Source organism: Anopheles moucheti, chromosome 2 (genome assembly GCF_943734755.1).
Source record: "Anopheles moucheti chromosome 2, idAnoMoucSN_F20_07, whole genome shotgun sequence".
NCBI classification, from domain to species: Eukaryota; Metazoa; Arthropoda; class Insecta; order Diptera; family Culicidae; genus Anopheles; species Anopheles moucheti.
Window position 1 is genome coordinate 29739132 of NC_069140.1, and position 21682 is coordinate 29760813.

Sequence of the window (21682 nt, forward strand, 5' to 3'; positions counted from 1 at the left end):
AGCTAACAAACGATGAAAACATTAGAAATTTGACACTAGCGCCGTAGCTTTCATTGCGGAGACGCTAAATATTCCCGACCTAAACCTTAGCACAAATACAGAATACGAAAAAGTACTCAAAACAAGCTGAAAAACGAATAAATTTTGCTAGATTAATTTCAATCATACACCTAATAATGGCCATATTGTTGTTTTTTTTCTTTTAAACGCGCATTACTAATAATGATTAACATGAGTTTTCAATGAGATTGCGTAGTGGCACTGGTGTAAGCACGCATTCGCTAACAATAACTCAAACGGAGATAGTATGTAAATCATTAACAACAAAAATAACATTTGTTTCCCATTCACAAAACAAAATCGTTCGTTAATGTTGGCAAAGGGAAAGTAACACCATTGTGCACGACACTTTTCGGACCCATGTTTCCCTAGCATGGGGTGAATACGCATTGCCGCTAAATTGTGCCGGTGGTTCGTTTAGAACGAACCCGTTGCGCGCATCTCAGTTCGATGCGTTTCCAATGTTGATGGTGATCATAAATTCACTAACACATCAACCTAACCATACGGGGAGATGTTAATAATACTAATTTAAAACACTTATAGAATGTTTATCATATCCTATCCAACTAGACGCGACTGACCGTTCTATCGCTTGTAACCCTGCACTAACAAATCTTAACGTTAAATTTTTGCTCCACACACGACGGATGGGACCGCCGCAATTTGTTCATTTTCAAAGATGTAAATCGCACTTTGCATCCTGATTTGCCTCTCATTTCGCTCTCTAGTTTCGCGTACTAATTTGTTTCTTTTTTTGGACGAATTTCCCTGTGCTTAATCTGTTTAAAAAAAACCGATAATGGAACTGGAAAGTGGTAAAGAAAATTAAAATTTCTTAACTGTTTAAGGAAGATGCTAATGTACACGACATATACATATATGGTAATTAGAATCTAATTCAACCAATTATGTTCATCCATTCAATACGATAACAACCGCTAAACAGAGACTGCATTTGTGTGGATTGACGCTGCCTTGTAACATCGTCGTGTGTAGTAATGTGTGCTAGCTGCGCAGCGTTACAATAGCTGGTGACGGTGCGCGTTCATTTTGGGCAAACGAATATTCCACTCCACTGCGTACTCTTTACACCTGTGGCTGCCACGGACGTTCGCGGTACACCAACTTAACAAAGAAGTTTCCTTTCCGGACCAAATTCTGGATTCGTGAACGAAAAGCCGGCAAACTCGTCCTGATTGATGCACCGTATGATATCATTCGGCACCGGCGTCAGCACGGGATCCTCTTTCGTGAACTCGGTATCGAAGTTTAGTGCGTCGCGAGCACTTCGCTGCAAGTAAGATTTAAACCGGAAGAACAAGAAACAATCAGAAAGAGTGTTCGAACAGCCAAATCGGTGCAACAATCGTTACCACTCGTGGCCGGAATGGTGGTCGAACTTTGCGCTGCTCCAGCGCCTCCCAGTCCATATCTTTGAAGAATGGATGACTTCGGATTTGATTTTCGCCGTCGGTGCAGCCTAACCGTTTGGCCGCATTTTTGGTCATAAATCCTGCAATTCGAACAGAATGCATAAATAAATTGCCCCCGGTGCGAGGTTGGTTGATGTCCGCTACCTTTCAGAATCGAAACTGCTTCCCGCGATAGCCACACCGGATACAGCACGTCGTCGCGCAGGATCGCCTCGAACAGGTCGTCCTCATTGTCTGCCTCGAACGGTGGCTGACCGGCCATCATTTCGTACATCAGCACACCCAGTGCCCACCAGTCGACCGACGGTCCATAATCGAGCTCCTGCAGTATCTCGGGTGCGATGTAATCCGGCGTACCGCAAAACGTCGACGTGAGGTTATCTCCGGTGATTCCCTCCTGTAACGAACGGGGAAAGGGTGGGCAAAGTTAATGTTTGGCAAAAGAAATAAATATACATATATCGCCACACCCACGGTGATTCCTGCCCTACCTTGCACATGCCAAAATCAGCCAGCTTGCAGTGACCTTCCGCGTCGAGCAGTATATTGTCCAGCTTCAGATCACGGTAGATGACACCGTTGCGGTGGAGAAACTGCAACGCAAGCGTCACCTCCGCGGCGTAGAAGGCTGCCCGCGGTTCGTCGAACTTCCGCGCACGCTGTATCTGGAACATCAGATCGCCACCGTTCACGTACTCCATCACGAAGAACAGCCGGTCGGGCGTCTGGAAGCACGAGTGGAGCGCGGTCAGGAACGGATGTTTGGCGGCCAGCGCCAGTATGCGTTTCTCCGTCATCGTGCAATCGACATCGTCGTCCTGCAGTATCACGTCCTTCTTCAGCACCTTGATCGCGTACACCTCGTCCGTGCCTTTCTTCTCCGCCAGCATCACCTTGCCGAACGAACCCTTGCCCAGCACCTTGATGAAGTTGAAGTCGTTCAGGCACACCTTGCCGGGCATCGGTCGCGCATTGCCATCGTCGTCGGTGCCGAGATTCACCAGCATGCCCATCGCCGGGCCGCCAGACTTCGAGGTGTGACCGGCACCGCCACGCCCACCGTGCATGGCATGGGCACCCGCTGCCCCGCCACCCAGCTCACCCTCCGCACCGCTCTTCGTCGAGAGCGTGTCCAGCGAGCTGTTGTCGTCCGAGCGTTCCGACATCGACAGGTTATCACTAGTCGTTTGGTTAGAGTACTGCGTACGAAAAAATGGCGGTAGTAACGGAAAGGTAACGTTATTGTCACTGCCCAACTAACACCTCGCAGTCGACCGTTCCCCACCTTAGATCTACGGGGTGGTGTTTTATCCATGGTGATGCCCATCTCGTTCAGCAGCTCCGCCAGCTGCTTGGTGTTGATGCCGCAGTTGTTCGCCACGTTGCCCTCGCAGCGCCGGTGGATATTCATGCTGCACACCTCACACTTTAGCCCCTGCCTGATAATACCGTACAGCAGCGACCCGCAGTGATCACAGAACGTCAGCCGTTTGAACGAGTGCACTGAAAACCTATGTGGCATATTTACATTGAACCGTTGGGCTGCTTCCGTTGGTGTCGGTTTGGTTTGCTGGAACGGAAACGGGAGAGGAACGTTATTACAAAAAGTCATCCGAAGGTGGTAGAATAAGCTCACGGCGACACTACTTACCTCATCCTTTTTCTTTGGACATTTGGTTACGACCGAACTATGGCACCGCTTGTGGACGACACACGTGCACACTGTAATGAGCAATGGGGAAGATGGCCAAAAAAAGGACATGGGTGAGGGCGGATAGGCGCACTCGATCAGTTGGAATGTTTATACGGGTGAAAGTGCAATCCTTCGACTCGACGCGACGGTAACAAATCGGCGAATGGTCGCACTTATTAGCAGCAGAGAAAGAGAGACCGTTGGACGGAAACAAAATGGCCCGAAGTGAGACCAAAAAAAATAAGGGTACTTAAGAGATGTGAAAACCATAACAACAACAAGCGACAGCTCAGTCAAAGGATAGTGACGAATAGTGAATAATACTAAGGTAAGCAGCGTAACAGCCCGTAAACGATCAAGACGAATGCCAAGATATTCACCCCGCGTGCAGGTTAATGAACGGAAAGAACGTCAATAGTCAACGGAACGGATGAGTTAAACAGGTTAGAGGTCGAGAGTACATCACCGCAAAGAGCAAAACATCCAAACAAAACCAATAAAAAAAACAATCAACGATCGCTCAAGAAAACGTGTTATGAAACAAAACCATTTAATGTCAAAATAGTAAACATATTCCCATGGTAGAAATCTGTGTTAACAAAGGTATGGTGCGCAGTAGAATGAAAAGTGTTTAGTGAAAGTAAAAATGTCAGTGGTAAGGATAAAAGCCAAATAAAAAAAGCGACAAGAAAATTTTCTGTTAGACAGCCAAACACATCCATAAATCATAACGAACGACAGAGAGAGCATAAAGAGTTTGCATGTTGCGAATGTAAGGAGAAACATAGGTACAACTAAAACAACAAAAACACACATATTCACAACCATCTCTCTTTCTTGTCTGTTTCTTTCCGCCTTCCGTTTTGCTTTTAGCCACTGGACGCGATGGTAGTGCGTCCAATGCGGAAAAGGAAACGTGTTCACCCGGAGCACTGAGCACTCGGCAGTGAGTAGATGCAGCGAGTCTTCTTACCTTGACACTGATAGCCCTGTTTGCCTAATCCCCTGTAAGAGTTTCGAGAAAAAAGGGAGAAAGAGAGAAGAAAATGTGCGACACGGACGTTACAACTTTGACCAGGAATGGGACATTGTCACTTATGGTGCGTTCACACCACACGCCGGCCCCTCATAATTGGTACGAGATGTCGATTGAGTGATCGTAGTGAAAATCAATCCGACTTATGTTAGTGATACATAAAGTTAATTTTGTTTTCCATTATATGCCTATCAACCACATGGCGGATGTTATTGTTAGATAGGATGGTTTCAAACAAAATGGTTTATTCAAATGGTTAGTGTATTTTGCACGTTTTGTAAATATTCGAAGATAAACACTGATGCCAAGAACACATAACTGTTCGCTATTATAGATAAAGGACGATTTTGGCTAAACAATCTCTTTTCGAACTTTGTTGCACATCTTCTTGTGTGCCTGGTATATTAGCCATGATCATGATTAAAGTAACCACAAAAAAAAGATAACTACGCGACATTTTACACCCGAACCGCAATAAAAAAAAACATGAAACCGAAACCAACTTAATGCACCATTTAGCAAACACCATTACGATACGTTACCATATGAATTCGCGACAGTGGGAACAGAATGTTGGTTGACGCAGGAATGTGGCCATAAACTTGTGACCGTTAACCTAGAAATAGATGGAAAGCAAAAGAAAACACGAACGATCAGTCGCCGATCGATTGGGAATTGTAGCGATGTGATTTGGGGGGGAACCAGGAAACAACATTTCGATCATCGCGACCGCAAAATGGAGTTCTGGAGTGGGAGAGTTTTTGTTTGCAATTGGTAGATATTTGTTGTTCACATATATTTTTCGTTCATTGCCATTTTTCTTGAAAGTTCTGTACTATTTGCTCTCACGCTAAAGCGTAGAGTATACATTAGTCAGAACGTTGTAAAACGTCGTATTTCGTAAAAAAATCATTGCGCCTTTCCAGACGGCATGCATGCTTATTTTAGCTGACCTGAATTGGCTTGCAAAATGAGTAGCAGAAGGAAACAAAAGACCAACCGACCAAACGTCAGAACACGACGCGAGGAGTAAATGAGAATTCCTGTTCGATTACACATAACAAACACACAAACAACGCGTCGCTGCTTTCCTTCAATCATACATGAGCCCAGTTCGGGCAGGTGGGCAGGTTTCATATGTTGTCTCCATCATCATCATCATTCCCCTGGGCCAATAGTTTACAAACCAACGTGCAAGGTACGTTGGTTTTCGAATAAATCATTCTCCGCAGCATATCGGAAACATTGCCTTCTGCTTTCCGTTACATATCTCGGTATGTCTTTTAAAAATAGTATCAATCCTGTGTCACCCTCAGGGATGTAAGCTGCCGGACACAATTCCAGAAATATCGTAAGCATGGAAATGTTACTCCTGCACTTGAAATATGCAAATTTTGTAATTAAAAAAAAGTAACAATATAATTGTTACAAAATTTTCGCTTTCCTCAAATAATGGAGACGCATGGTATTTCAAACAAATCAACGATGGAGACGCATGGTGTTTCAAGCAAAACAACGATGTTTCAAATTTAAAAAAAAAACGATGGAGGCGCCTTGCTATAGGGAATCTTTCGAGTTGTTCGTACGACACTATTACTACTCGAAATATTATTTCTGCTTTCAAATCAAACAGTACGTAAAATGGTATACCTTAACTCGTTTTACACACACAATAAAAAGCTTACCGTGATTCTGTGCTACTATTGCTATATACACCTTTTGCTAGAGATTGCCTGTTGCAATCGATTCTAAAATGGCTTACACCTGCATCAATCACAGCGCAACGAGCGTACAAACCAATGCGCAAACCTCACTATTCCGAGTGCTACTAAAAACAATAGTCCTACAGTCGTTTCATCCTCCCGCCGTCAGCAATGCAGCGCATTAATCAACCCAATTCGAAGAGCAACACCCACCCGGTACAAAAAGGGATGAGGGACCGTTCAACAAGTACATCGTCATCAACGCTTCCATCAATGCTGGCAATGGGTGGTGGCGTGCAGTTCTCGTTTTCAATTTGGCGAAGAAATATATATACCCTTCGGTCGGCAAACGAGAAGCGCACACAACACACACCGCGAGACGGCGCTGTAGAGAATGTGTTTGATTACAATTTTTTTGTTGCTGTCGCTGCCTATGTTGATGGTCAGTTGCTGCACAACAGCAAAAAGAAAAAAACAGAGTTGGTTCAACGATAACGCGAACCACCGACGTCATTCGTTTACAGCCCAAAGGGCATTGTCCAACAGGGCATGGGAAGGTAGGTGGTGCGCGTGTGTTGGAACACACACCGAGGTATGGAGAGGCGAGAGTGTTGTTGTTGCCGGTACGGCTGAGCTCCACTGACCTGATGAACACGCCTTCTCATTGCACCGCGGCGGCGATTTAAAAATGGCTGATCCTTGACGACGGCCCGGCGGCACGAGTTCTGCGAGGCTACATTGTTGGCGTCCTGCGTCCATCGGAGATCGATCTTCACGTGCAGCCGGCCTTGTGGTTCGAGATCGACCTGATCGAAAATCGACGGGGGGAAGAAATGAAGGAAGAATGAGAATGAGCATATGAGTAAGCGCGATTAAATTGTACTGCACAGAGCGTGTTCTTACCCAGAAGTCCTGCTGTTCCGACTCGTTGCGGGTGACCAGATCCTCGAACGGTATTGTCGTGTTAGCCACGAACACGTCCGTGATGGGTCCTTCGTGGAAGATTGTCATCCCGAGCACGTTCGCGTTCTCCACCTCGTGTATGAAGCTCTCGTTCCACACCGGATCGAAGGTGCGTGGCTTTGTGGTGGACCGATCTGAAACAGCAAAGCAAGAACGGTGCGAACAAGCAACAATTAGCATTTTATATACGCAACTCGATCGTTAGCAGGTATGAGTAATTGTGAACCCGACTTTATAAATCAACGTAAGAGGGACATTTTTCATCATCCAATCGGGCACGAAAGTGTCGGCCCAATCTAATTACACCCGAAATAGATCACCGTTAACGAATTGCACACCCACTTTGTCGCTTGCCGGTAAAATCCAGCGCATACGGCTCTACTCAGGCCAAATCACGTGACATTCACGCAGCGTACCGTGGCGATGCAGAACGCAAACTCAACGTGATCCACATATAACGCGGGCCGTCACAGGACCGAACATCAAAGTGCTGCACAGTGTGCAATTTTCCACGATGCGATCTTTCCGTTCACGTCGATCCGACGGTTGGTTTGGCCTTGATTGGAGAGGTGGACTTGGGGAGTGCGTGGCACATCATCAACTTTTTCGGTCACATTGGACGTGACTCAGACTTTGTTGTGAATGGTTTCGCCGAATTATGCGCGCTCTGGTAAGATGATTCACCTGCAGAGGGTTACTTTTGGTGCAGTTTGCCGTAGGCGGACGATCGTTATGTTTACCATGCATCAGACGCTATTACCGATTTATAGGAAAACACGATGTGGGCGAGCCGTAACGGTTAAGAATAAGTTATTTTGCATTCCATGCTTTATAGGGTAAGAAAAAAAACCTTACGTTAGGATCACATTTTTCCAAAAGGAGATACAAAGCACCGGGAAAATTGTCGGCAAACTGTTTACAAGCATTTTTGCACTATTCTTCTATGTTCATTTGGGACAAATAACTTCAATTAATCCCCTAAATTCCCCAGGATTGATGGTTCTGATACTTTCCAGAAGAGCTTACTCCCAAATCAATTTGCATGAATCGCAATCCATTTAGATCTTTCACAGAATTGAAACTACATTGGAGTGTGTCACCGAGAAACGATCATGAAATAAATATCACTCATTATTGCGGTGGAAGACGGTGACTCTGATGCTCTGCATATGGGTCCGACACGGGAGAGAGGTAAGTAATATTTCTGCCCCGATCCGATGCACATTACAGCTTCCTTCTTCTTCACACACCAAACATTTCGCGATCCCGCGAGTAACACGTTACGGAACGAAACGGAAACTTCCTTCCCTTTCTTTCGCCACACAGATTGCGCCATTTTCCCCTTCCATTCCATTGACCTACTTTACAATAAATCGGCTTTAATTGAGCTCATCCCCTAGCCGTCCAAATGGTCGCGTGTAGCAGCGGTGTAGCGGTCTGTGGTTCTAAAAATGCATTTGCGTGACAACATATTTGTTGTGAATGTTTCGAACGGTCACAATTTCAAACGATGATTGAGGTGCTGATGTTCACCTAACTGTGCAAAACATTAAATGAAATTCTGCTTTTTTATTCTGTTCTTTGAAAGAGAGCAACCTTTTGTTTAGGGATCTTTCTTAATGTGGACAAAAAATAATAATATACCAGCGCCATTTTATCATACGTCGCGTACGTTGTGTCTTACCCGAGATAAACTGTTTGTTCATTTTTATTTTGTTATCCATACGCGGGAAGTAGTACTTTTTATGACGATTGCTGTAACAGCATCATAATGGTCTGAGGTATCGTTGATAAGATAATGAGATGCGATCTGTTGAACTTGCACGATAGCGCGCGTGGCAGATAGCTACAGCAAACGCTTTGAGGAGATTCATTCTAGGAATGGATAGATTGTGGGGAATAATACGAGCAAGATTGTTTTGATTATGATTTTAACTTTTATGCCAGAAATAAGTATGTGTATCCTACTTTCAATGTGTATGTGTACGGCCGTGACAAAATTAGGAAAGTTTTCGATAAAAGAAGCACAAAGTTTGGAGTAATGAAGATTTAAGGACTATTTAAAACAAAAAACCTGTTCCGTCTATCCAAGAGTATGTCAGTAGACGAGGTGATGATGAGGAAGGTGAATTCTGAGGTAAAAAAAAAAGATTTTAAACTTGGGATAAAATCAAGAAACAAAGAAATCCGGTTTGACGAAAGAAACGGAAAGAACTCTACGGAATTAGATTCCGCGGGGAACAGGGAGCAGGAGTGAGTGAGTGAGCTAAAACCTACAAGTTATGGTGTGAATTTAACACATCACGAAGAGTTTTTACAAGTTCTTCAACTACTCTTTCAAATTTATACACTCTCACTGTTGGCTACAACTACCAATGAGTGACTTTTGCGATTCAAATTATTCTTTGTTTGCACCGACTCACTCGTTTGGGATTCTTATGAATGAATCCTCAAACATGAATCATCAAAGATTTCTGGCCTTCATCGAGCTTGATCATAAGATCACCCCCCCCCCCCCCCCCCCTTCCTGCCAGCAGCTGGCAGCTGGTTGAGTTGTCCCTAATCAGCAATGAAACTGCAATACTCCATAATACTTTCCCCCAATATAAAGGAAAGGAATGCAGGGAGTTCTTTGTTTAAAGACGTAGTCACACAACAGATCAGCATTTCACCATACTACTCAACCCTCAGCAACAACCGGTAACATTGCAATGAACGTTTCCCTCTGGAACAGCAGTTCATGATGCAATGGCTATTTTAGATGCAACGGCTTATTTGTAACGGTATCTATAATTTAACAATCGGCTTTTTCCTAGCACTTCTTAGTAGCTCATTCACAGCGATCGCGTACCTGCCGGGTCGGTTGCAATCGATCATTGGCAAATCCATTAGCGCCGGTTGTAACGCGCGCGTTGTACATTCGCACGATTGCACTGCACCGATAAATGATTATGCAGTGCATACAAAGCGAATTGCTGGTGGGGTCCAGCGGTCCGCATGGAAGGTCAATCTTTGTTTAGGTGCGATGTGGATGTTTCATGGGGCGAAACGGTTTCAAACTGATGCAGTGTTTGAGCATATTTGCCATACAAAGGTAAACACGAGTTGGTTAAGAAAAAAAAAACAGTACGCGGATAGTAAGCGATAAGCCAAATGGGAAGGTTTTGTTTCCCTATGATGAAGTAACAAATGTTTGAATGTTTATTAGTTTATTTGTACGGTTCTAACTGTATGTTTCTTATGTTATGTTACAGTTGACCGCCTTCCTAATTTTAATCCTGCTCAATACTAGCAATATAAAAAAGTATTGCTCGACAGTCCAAATTTCTTTACATAATTAATATTATATTTAATATATCGTACAATAAATGATATCTGCATATAATTCTCTTCATCAAACGGTGGTTCATCAGACCATTTGCCATGCGTTCTGGAACATCTATCTTGCCGCGCACCACATGCCACCCGCCATCCCTAACCCGATGGGGAAAAGAAAACTATTTTCATCAACCTTCCCACTTTGATAGTGACCTTGGGGAAAACGCGGCCCAGTGTGTGCGGTTGGTGAGTGAGTCTTGCGAAACTCTAAAATCTGTTTCCCCAGAGACGATTGGCTCACACCCGCGCACGGTTCACCCACAAGGGTTCCGGTTGGGGGGAGGACTTAAAACCCGCGTATATGCATTTCCGCCGTAGTTGAAAACTGAACCTGTGTCTGCCTGTGGTTGTACTGCTGCACGAGACACTGCTCGCGCAACGGTAGACAACGTTTAGCGCTTTAAGTCGGCAACCGGTGGGGAGATAAGGGACCCGTGAAGGGACGCACAACATTTGGTGCAGGCGGAAGAAAACATGGGCAGACACAGAACAACACATCCACCATAACCGCCTGGGTTGGGAGAAATGGGAACATAGGGAAAGGGGGGCAGGGAAGAAAAAAAAACATTTCGGTAAACGAAGACAGTCGAAACAACAACCCCCAAGCGATGGGCGCGTTGTGTTTATGTGATGGAAAGAGACAAGTGGACACGAAGGAAGAAAAAAACAACACGCACACGCACACCAAGTGGCATTCAACATGGGAAAACCGTGTGAAGGAATGCCGAAGGCAATGGGATGGATGAAATTTGCTTACTTCTTCAAGACGATGGGGGAAGAGAGAATGCTTTACCGTGTGCTGTTTGGAGAAAAGCGATCGAGAGAGAGAGAGAGAGAGAGAGAGAGAGAGAGAGAGAGTGTCTGTAGCGGGAAAACCAACAGGATAGAAGATAGGGGCAAAGTAAACGCAGTGGGATCAGCATCGACTGAATCGAAAAATCCGATGTTTATGATATGACAAATGAATTGCAAAACTTTGCTTTATAAAAAAAATCCCGCAAATTACATTTAACATTAAATATCCTATTCAAGTAGAATAATGTTGCCATCTAGAGCAAAATATTTTTCCATTATCTTTTTGGAATATTTCTCATACACATGCTGACTCTCTAACTCAACTCGACCGATACGTCCTCTCATTCTCTCGTCGTGCGAAGGGGCAAAAGTTTTTCCCGACATATTTGTACGTGGAAAATCCAGAACGGAAAGGGAGAGATAGGATAAACATTATGTCATGATCCTTTTTAAATGCACTATTTTGTTTACAGTTCAACATATTATTCAAATTATTATGTGACAGAGAGAGCGAAAGAGAGAGAGAGATAATTTAAAACGGTGTGCTACTAATATACTCCCCCGACATTTATTAATTGAATTAGAATTTTCCGAGCTGAATTTCAAGACAAATTCATCGGCAAAAACAAGTGTAAATGTTCGTGCACGAAAACACAAGCGTCTCGCACAGTTGTTTCGTCACGAAATTCCTTCGCACTTTAGCGTGACAACAGACGCGCTTGACCGAAGGAGAGCATACACACCGACACCGGTGTGAAACGACGAAACGGCACATGTACTTCATGTGTCTGTCCACCGTACCCGTCCGTGTGCTAGTTTTTCCTCGCCGTCGGAAAACAACCCTGACCTGTCGGAACAGAGCAAGAACCGTACGCTCTCGCGCATCGTGGCAAAGGATCGTGTCTCTCTGTATCTCTTCGCACGGGGCCCGAACAAAAAAAAATAACTCACACAAAATTGCCGATTATGAGCGGCACACACCGAAGGAAAAGTGGTTGATTTACCCCACATTTTTCAAGCTATGCCCATATATCTGTGTAGTGTGTGTGTGTGTGTGTATTTTTGTGTGCTCTCCCCCAATTGCTTGGCGCTCCAATGAGACCGGACAGCCATTTTCAATTCCAATACCGCGCGCGCGGTGGCGTATACTCTTCAAATGTCAAACTGACTACCCCGCACCAGATAGCCATCTTCCCCACTGCACTTTTCTGTATCAGTCCCACTTTTCTGCCTACAGAACAACACACACACACACACAGGACACAGGGTTGTTGCGTGTCGGGGGATTTTCTTACTGCTTCTTCTCACCCCGCAAGGAGATTAAGGTTGTATTTCTGTCCGCTTTTCTTTGACATTTGGATCACGATCGTGTGGTGGAAATATAAAAATACTATCGTTCTATTGTACGCTACACACAATGAAAATGATCTGCTCATCATAGAACTGCAACCGAATAAGGTTGGCCAGGGGTTTTCGTACGATCCCAATTCGATCTTCGAGTGTAGAGAACCTTGTAATTCTATAATGACCTGAGCGATTTATTAGAAAGTACCTTGTCATGTGTCCTTCATGTGGAGGATGGGATGTATAGTGCTAGGTGAAACGTGCGGACAAGCAGACAAAAAGGTTGATGATTCGAATTTCAGTTGGATCCGCAATGTTTGTGAACAAGCGGTACTGGGTTTTTGTATATTTTTCATACTTTTTGTATACTTTTAAGGTTGCTCTAAACTTGATCAACCAATAAACCAACATTAGCTTTGAATGGAATTGAGTGAACTGGTTGCGTTCTTTGTGAAGGAACTGAACGAGAACGGTACAGAACTTTCGTTCATTTATCTCTCCCTAAAATAGATGTGCCTTTCATGCTTTATCTTATTGATTTCGTTCACCCAATCTACCGTTCCAGGTCTGTCAATAAATTCTCCTACATTTGACGGGTAGTTCGCTCAACCTGGAACGGCAGGTCGCTCTGGCGGTGATTTGCCGCTTGTTGATTTACTTTTACACATTTAACACATAATTCATCCTACCTGTCTAAATAGACAGTTCAACCTAGGAACTATTTGCGAACTGCAATAGCATAATTTAACAAACGAAATTCGTTCGTTCACTTGAAACAACTGAACGAACTGTACAGGTTTAGTTCTTGTGACCCAACTCTTATGGCTCTGCAGCTCTTTTATGAACATTAATAAATGTACAATATTATTTTTCTATCAGAGACTCATCAATTTCAGAGGAAATTGATCTACGTACCTACAGAGGCTTTTATTCTAAATCCCGATTGCCTATGGACTAGACCTGCAGTGGTTCTAGATTCGATAGCTTTTTTGAGATATGACTCATGCTTAAAATGATTCTTCTTGAAAGATTCATCAGGTGCAAGAGTAGAAGTGATCCATTCAAATACTTTTCGTTGCGTCAGATATTATAAAAGAAAATTATTTCCCTTATCTTTAACCCATTTTGTATATTTTCTCCAGTCGAATCGTCGGTGGCACCTACCTATGAACTTCTCGTCGACGTCTATCGACACGTACGGATCGATGAGCTGATCACCGAGCCGGCCAAATGTCATCGTGTGCCGTGTCTGGAAGTCCGTCGGCCGCAGCCCGATCGCCTCGCATACTTTCAACCGCAGCGTACCCGTAAACATGATGTTGGCCGCGTTCTCCGCCCTCTACTTCCGTATCTCACTCACAAACGGACACACACACACACACACACACAGGGGCACTCACACAGAGCCACCCTTATTTTTGCAGCCCGTGCTTCCGGTTTCCGGGGACTGCGCGCGTACCTCACCGCTCACACACACACACTTCACGTTCCTGGGCACACACGCGGAAAAATCACCACCAACCAGTCCACAAAAAAGCACGTGCTTCTAGAACCTTTTCCAGCGGAACCAAGCGGTGAAGCAAATGGTGAAAGGACGTGCTTTATGCCTCTGTTTAGTGGCTTGGCAGGATAATGACCGCTTTTTTGTTGTTGTTGGAACCGGGTCGATATTACACTGTGCGAGGTACGTTTGTCGTGCTGCACCGCAGAAACAAGTGGATATTATGCTACACACCGCGTTTCTTTTTTTGTCTATGCTACGGCATAGGAGGCGACGACTCGGACTTTGTGCGTTCGGCAAACGCTGGTTGGCGGAGTAAGTTGCTATTGCCGCACACAACAGGCACACAGTCCACCCGCACACACGCACACTCACTGCGCTCACACACGCCACTTGTGATAATACGCCGAATAATGAGGGCTGGAGGTAATTAGTCACACTAGTATTACGGTATGTAGTGTATTAAATAAAAAAATAAATCACTGCATCCTGTCGAAAGAGAAAGAACTTCACCGTTAAAATACTGTCGCACACTGTCACACTAGCTACACGCACATTAACAGATGATCAAACTAAGTTGCTAATATGGCTTATAAAAGCAGTAAAATGATTGACTCGGAACGCAACTTTACAGCACGCCAAATTACACTGTTTTATTTCTGCTTTATACCTGCAACTTTCACGCGGATGGAACAAAACCAGGAAAAAAAACACCCCTTCAACAAACGATCCTTTTTCGCAAAGTTGCATCCCTAATGAGCACAGAAACGCTACCAAAGCACAAGTGCCGCTGCTGCTGTGCACTTGCTGTTAACACACTAGTTGGGCGAGAAGAAAATCACTAGACATAACACACACACACACACTAACACATACGCACACACGCTAGGGGATGTTTCCGCTGATCTGTTGTGTTGTTACGGTGCTAACAACGCCACCACTCTACTACACCAAAGTAGCCCTGTATATATCACAGCCACAATACACGCTCAGCGTCAGTGTCTAATTAGTAGCAATGGAGATGTTTGTGCTGTTGGTAGTAGTGGTTGCACTTGTGACAAGTGTCAAATTACCCGTATACCCGTGTGTGTGTGTGTATGGGTAAGGTAGAGTAGAGGGTGAGGGAAAGGCCGAAAGGGACCGCTTGAGTCGGAAACAGGACCACACGAGATGAGAAGATGGGAAAATTCGCACTTCCCATACGAAACACCCCCGAAGAGTAGCCATTGAAGTAGTATGCCTTACGATGGCCATGCTGGTAAGATTGGAACCTTAGTGAGATTAGGTGCAAACAAGACACGCTCGTCACCTTGAGCTGAGTAATATAAACGACCACCCAATTCAGCGGGAACAGCCAATGATTAACAAACAATAGCGCCGATTGTGGTGCTGGATTCGCTCCACAACCGACTACACAAACATCGTCTTTAATAGATAAACCTGGTGTAACTTATCGCATGCTGCTTGTTACGCTGCTATATTTGAGCAATTTCAGCTTTGTGAAACTGCGTACACAACGTCCAGGAAGCTCGTTAGCGGAAAAAAACGGTGTAATGGAAACCCGTCCAGTCCAGTGCTGATTGTAGCCAGCTGACATTCCTGAACTGCTGATAACACAGAGCGTGGAGTACAGTACAGCAGCAAAAGAAGAAAAAAAAACTCTCCCCTGGATCTCTGAAGCGCTGGAGAAAGAAAACGCCAATGTCCAGGAGCGGAAAAACCACCCTTCAAACGAGGGCCTACTGCTCGCGCCCAGGTAGTAGTAGTGGTGGTGGAGGCTGATATTGGTGGGTACACTGTTGCCTTGCGCTCATTAGTAGACACACGCACACACCAGTGCGGGGTTTCTCTCGTATAAGCGCGCGCGCAGCACACACGCACACACGGACTGTTGTTGGTGTCCCTCCACACACATCCGATGCAACCCCACTACCCCCATTCCTGTGGAGCTCTCAATCAGGGGGAAAATTCCAAACGGGTAATTGGAAACTTTTCACTCCATATTTCACCGGGCATTCCTGTCCTGTCCGGATCTGGACTTTTCGTAAAAGGACTCCACTCTCCACAGGTCTAGGATCTCCAGCACTCGCGAACACACTAGCTTTTGCTTCTTTTGTGTGCCATTACACACACACACACGCGCGCGCACACAGCATTTTCCCTTTGGCCGTTCGGGGGGGGTGGTTGGCTATTTGTTTCGTCCGACACTGTGCCGAACCATTTTTCCACACGAGGCGGACGCAACGCGATGCAAAAATTACCTTACGCGTACCACACACCCCGCCCTTTCACAACGGCATCACAAACACGCACGGTTAGCCATCACGCCGTGGATGGTTTGCTGGCAAGTTAGAAGCAATCCTATCCAGCAGAACGGTGTGGGACAATTGACTCTTTTCTTGTGCCGAGATGTCTCCTTTCATGCCTAATCCTGCAGAACGAATTCTCTCGCAACGCTCACCGTGTGTGGCACGATGTTTCCTGTCACCTTGTAACTACCCGTTTACGTGCCCGTACACACACACACACACACTCATACGGCCACCAAAAATGGTGCACACACTTGTGTGTTTCCACCTTACAACGGGCAACACATGCGTACGAACGTACGCAGCTGCCCGTTTCTGCGACACACGCACGCACACCACTGCAACACTGGTTTGATGAAAAGCCTGCACGAAAATTTCCCGAGAAAAATTAGCGCCACCAATCCACCACCCTCACCCCACTTCCTCTGTGTGCTTTCCTTCGCAGGGGGAATCAGGGGGGAGCCAAAAAGATGGAATAGAAATTTTCACTCCCGCACGGCACACCATAAACCCCAATACGGCTCCCCAGGGGAATGGTTTTCTTTCCCTTGGGCTGGAGAGCAAATGGAACAGTTGTCTTTCACAGCACACTTCGATTAACCAGTGGTCAGAATGTGGCGGTGCTGGTATGGACTAACGCAGCACCCCCACAAAAAAGGGGTGCTAAGCATCGCTCATCACCCTCTTCGCTTCGCGGTTGACACTCCACAGCCGTAGTTCCTCGAGGACACCAGCAGTGTGTGTGTGTGTGTGTGGGGTTGGTTTCTCGTCGACTCCTTTTCCGATGGGGACACGGACCATTATAGTACACGCACGGTTGGAGCACGGAACAGAAAACACAGAAAACGGGAAAAAAAGCGGAGGATACCGTTTAACTTGGCCAGGGAACGCGCAAAATCATGGCCACCCTAGATACACTTTGCTGACTGCTGCTGCACGAAACCGTCCACCATCATCACGATTTTCCGCGAGAGAGCCAATCCGCGATGTGCGCGCAACGAAGACTCGCGGTTGTTTCTCGACGTCCGTCCAGTTCGACTTCTCGTGCTGCCCAAGGAACAATTTTTACCACGCAACTACCATCGTTTCACTACCGTTCACACCGACTGACTTCACAAACCGAACCGCTCTCGATAAGGTATCATTCCTATCCCTTTCGTGCATTGCACTGTTTCTCGTGGCCTTCTCGCTCTTCTGACACTTGCGCTGTTGAGAACATACGCGCAGTTGTCAAAGGCGGCGTCGAAGAGAAGTGCGCGTAGGGATTATACTAAGTTTAACTTACGCTATTTCTTTTTCAAATAGTAAATAAACCAAATATAATTGATCAAGCGCAACGATTATTTTTACTGTTTTATTAAGAATTGTATATCAGGTGTTGTGCTATACCAATAGTGCAGAAAACAGGAAAGTGGTGCAAAATATTGCTACTATCAGGAACGTCTACATGTTCTCTTAGGGCAAGAAGGCAAAAATTCTACGCGTGGCCAGTCCAAGCAACAACCGCTTAGAACAGTAGTTACAAAGTTGCAGTGTGCAGAGGGTTGTGTATGCGATATACAATTTTAATTTTCTTCTTACGATAAAGGACTTAAATTTCAGAATTCAGCATGAATACAGAATAAACTAGAAAGCGTACATCAACTAAAATAAAAATTGTTGCATACTATGTTGCTATTCACATCCGAAAACAGCAGTGATAGAAGCTTCTCCGTTGTGCGAGAGCACTTTCAACACCGCTGTCAAGCGAGAGCGTTTTCCGAGAGAACGAACATCGGAAATCCGAACGGCCCTTTTCTCGTGCTATCCTCCTTCCCACAAGCCACGTTAAGGACATAATGATTCTGCTGTTGAACACACAATTGTGCCTAAACATGAGGCAATCTCTTTCGTGCCAATTTCGGCTAAATTTTGCAATATATTCGGAAGGGTTTACTAAAATCGTTATTTACAATTAAGTAGTTTAGTTTACAATTAGACCGACAAGGTAATTTTGTTTGGCTTATTTTAGTGCTTTGATCATTACAATTAAAAGATGTTTCCTAATCAATTAACTAATCCAAATTCAAAAAGTGACCAATGTGTTCAATTCATTTAAAATGTGCTTGTTGGCAAATATATATTGTTTTACTATGATTATGACACGGTTTACTTTGTAACTGAGTATCATTTCATTTACTTCATAGTGGGATAGTTAATTATGGTTGCGAGAAAGACAATCCAATACACATTTCCACACGGATCATGCTTGTTTTTAGTTTTGGCTAACAAAATGTTCTATTTGATGGATTTAAATTTGTGTAACCTGTGTGGTAAAACAGTTATAAGATGTTTAACAAGTGTAGCATATCGGTCTATGTGGGAAAAAGGTTTGGTTTATATTAAACCGATTAATATACGTAATACCTGCATACAAAGAACTTCGTGTTTCCCATTTCGTAAGCTCCGTAAGCAACAGGTTTTCAAAAATTTTAGAAAGAATCCTTTTGCATTTTCTTCCTTAGATTTCGAACGTTTTCTTGTTTTGGCAGTAAATTTTTATACAAGAGCACTAACGTTGTAAATAACAAAAGGACCAGTTCTTCAACCTTAAGTGTGAACATCTGTATTATGTTATTTAGTTATTAGATGAGATATTATAAAATTTCGTCAACTACGCTAGGGTTTCAGCACGTTAATATTCCAACAAACGTTATTGGGCGATGACAGGACCCATTTACCTGAATTCAATGCTCAACATCACTGTGCTTCTCGTGCGCTGTGAATGTTCAGGATAGTTAAAAAATTCTGCCCAGCTAGCCAACCAGAAAGAAGAATACATACTCCAAAGTATGATGATTGCAAATAACGTCGTATGGCTACACATATTCCATGTAAATCCACGTAACATAATTAAAACGGCACAAACGTGCATGTGTGATAATCATTTTTTTCACATCATTGTAACACTCACTTTACGCATGGATCTCACCTTAAATTATGTTATCTCCATTTTACGCAAATTAACTGAATGATAACATTTGCTTCTGGAAGAAATACAAACGCTTTTGAAGAACTTTACCGGTGCCACTAGTTTCGTGAGATGGTTGTTCTTTCTTTAGAATAAACGCAATTTAAGACCCTTATCATTCTGTAAACTAATTATTCATCCATGCTGTCGTTCTCATCACTAGTTGCTGTTTTTCCAGTGAGTAGGAGATACACAACCGAAATGCTTCACACAAAATGCACCATCCAGAATCGGTTAAAATTCCACTAAAACACTACGAACCACCGCGATTTTAACATGTAGCATTATTCGTACACTTTATTTTTTACCTTTTACACACAGTACCGCGTTTGTAGATTATTCTACCGAGCAGATTTAGCAGCAAAAGTTACGACTTTCACTCGCTGCACTTCTTCTGATGCCTGTGCTCTATTTGTAAATAAAAGCGTACCTGCCGTTGTTTACCTTGGAACGATAGCTGTCAAACTGGTTGACCAAGGTTGCTGGCGGCAGAATATCGAAGGTGTGAGTTCGATTCGCAAGAGGTTTGTTCGAAAATTTAAAAACCATAATTTCGAAGACCGTTATCGGTTGCTGATTTTGCTCCGAAAATGATATATATCTTGAGCAAATTTCGGTACATTTCGCGAGTTTTCGTTTCACACAATTTTGACAATTCTTTGAAACGGTTCTACAAAACAGGAAAAGTAAATCTTTGGTCAACGTGAAATATTGAGCATAAGTATCGAATTGTACTTCTTCCAACACTGTATAACGCATTATAACTGCTTTAACATGGATATAATCCAGCTGAAGTCGCGGGATGGTAAAATAATTTCTGCAAGCCGCAGCATCCTGAACCGTTCGGTTGTTTTGGAAAAGAAACTGGAGGAACTGAACACTGCTGCTGAAAATGGGAACACGCTGGATGTTCCGGAAGCCGACGCTGAATGTCTGCGTAAGTTAATTCAGTGGATGGAACGTCAAGCCCGTACGTCCGAGGGGACCGAAAATGGCAGTGCGGAGTTGATGATACCCAACAACCAAGAACACAATCTAGCACCGTCCGCAGGCAACACTCTGGAGAATGGAGTATTTGATAAGGAAATGTTCACCAATTTCCCTCAACTTTGTCTGCTGATGGCGGCGGCTAACCGATTGCAGCTGCAGGACTTCAAAGATGCTGCCGTACGCTTTGTCGTCGAATGGAAGCAGGGTAAAAACCTGGAAGATCTACGCGAGATGATGGAAAATGGTGCGAGTCATGTACGCGGACCGCATCAATCCGATGGCGGTAGCGGAATGCAGCATTGAGGAGCTTGTTTGTAAATCCTACATTATTGAATGTAACTATTGAATTATCAATATTATCGAATATGTTCGCAATCACTTAACCTCATTTGCCTTTCTTTACTCGATCGATCGTTGTGTAGAATACATACAACATCTTACATTGGACGATTTCACTTTCTTTCACTCTACAAACATGGGGTGAGTATTTCGGCTTTCGTTTTTGAAGATATGAATTAGCATTATGCAATGAATTTAAGCGAGCACGTCGCACGCATAAGTAGAACGCTTTTTAGCAACCCGGCCATAAAACATCAGATAATCATATAAGCCGGATCATGCACGCAAACCATGTGTGCGCGAGATTGATCTTGTTCCGAGATTAACAGACGACATATTTTTGGGACTATTCAATGGAAGCACAATGGCAAAGGTACCAGATGTGGAACACAAAACAAAGTGGAACCACACAAAATGTCATCTTTTCCTACAAAGAAACCAGTGACCCGGTTGTGTGGGTGATGTTAAACCATGCGGACAAGTGCCTTTGAAAAATTGGAATGCAAACCCACAGAAGCGTATTGCGTAATGTTGACTCATAAAATCTCCGTTGATCGTTGGTAGTAGGTGCAAGTTTAGAATAATTTGCTTTCCAACTAAGAGAAAAGCAATGCATTTAGAAATAATTTTATCCATTGCTCTTGAATTGTACAGGCAAAATCTCTTGCACTAGGCACGTTTTGCTTTGTAATCAATATCGTGATAATAACACACCATACGGTGCTAGCAGGCAGGATGGGAGCAGCATCACGGAAGGCTTGTCAAAAGGGTTTGCCTTCCGGTTGCAATGGTTTCAATTATGCTCCAGCAGAAAACGGTAGCAACCCAGGCACGTGTCACTTACGTTGCTCGGTAGGAAACGGCGGCGTTAGCGGTGGAAAACTGCTTCTTTTTGTGGTTGACCATTAGCATTAGTTGCTCGATCAATTGAAACTCGATCATCATTAGTCGTTCGCTGTTCGTCACCGTCACTCGCTCGGCGCGACCGTTCATTCAATTAAAGGTGATTGTGGTCAGTAATAGGTTTAGTGGGAGCAGAGCAGAGCTTAATGCAATGGTTTAAATGATGGTTGGGCTTGAGACGGAAAGTGGGTTTTCTTTTATTTGCGCATTTTCACATTTTCT

The 21682-nt window shown here is 44.2% G+C and overlaps 2 protein-coding genes across 2 annotated transcripts; one reads left to right on the top strand and one right to left on the bottom strand.

The window, feature by feature from the left end:
* Positions 1 to 1020: 1020 nt before the first annotated feature.
* Positions 1021 to 13723, bottom strand: LOC128303703 (protein kinase C-like). Its single transcript, XM_053040755.1, is given in 11 exon segments — positions 1021 to 1354; positions 1437 to 1576; positions 1641 to 1893; positions 1988 to 2754; positions 2757 to 3066; positions 3148 to 3218; positions 4163 to 4194; positions 4768 to 4841; positions 6573 to 6734; positions 6832 to 7025; positions 13573 to 13723. Coding segments are annotated over 11 exon segments (2319 nt in total). The 3' UTR covers positions 1021 to 1189.
* A 6279-nt stretch (positions 13724 to 20002) lies between these two features.
* LOC128299093 (uncharacterized) lies at positions 20003 to 20521 on the top strand. Its single transcript, XM_053034954.1, has one exon. It carries the CDS (start codon positions 20003 to 20005, stop codon positions 20519 to 20521), a length of 519 nt encoding a protein of 172 aa, XP_052890914.1.
* Positions 20522 to 21682: the final 1161 nt, after the last annotated feature.

Coding starts and splice junctions, on each gene's coding strand:
- LOC128299093 (XM_053034954.1), top strand. CDS start 20,003: ATGGATATAATCCAGCTGAAGTCGCGGGATGGTAAAATAATTTCTGCA.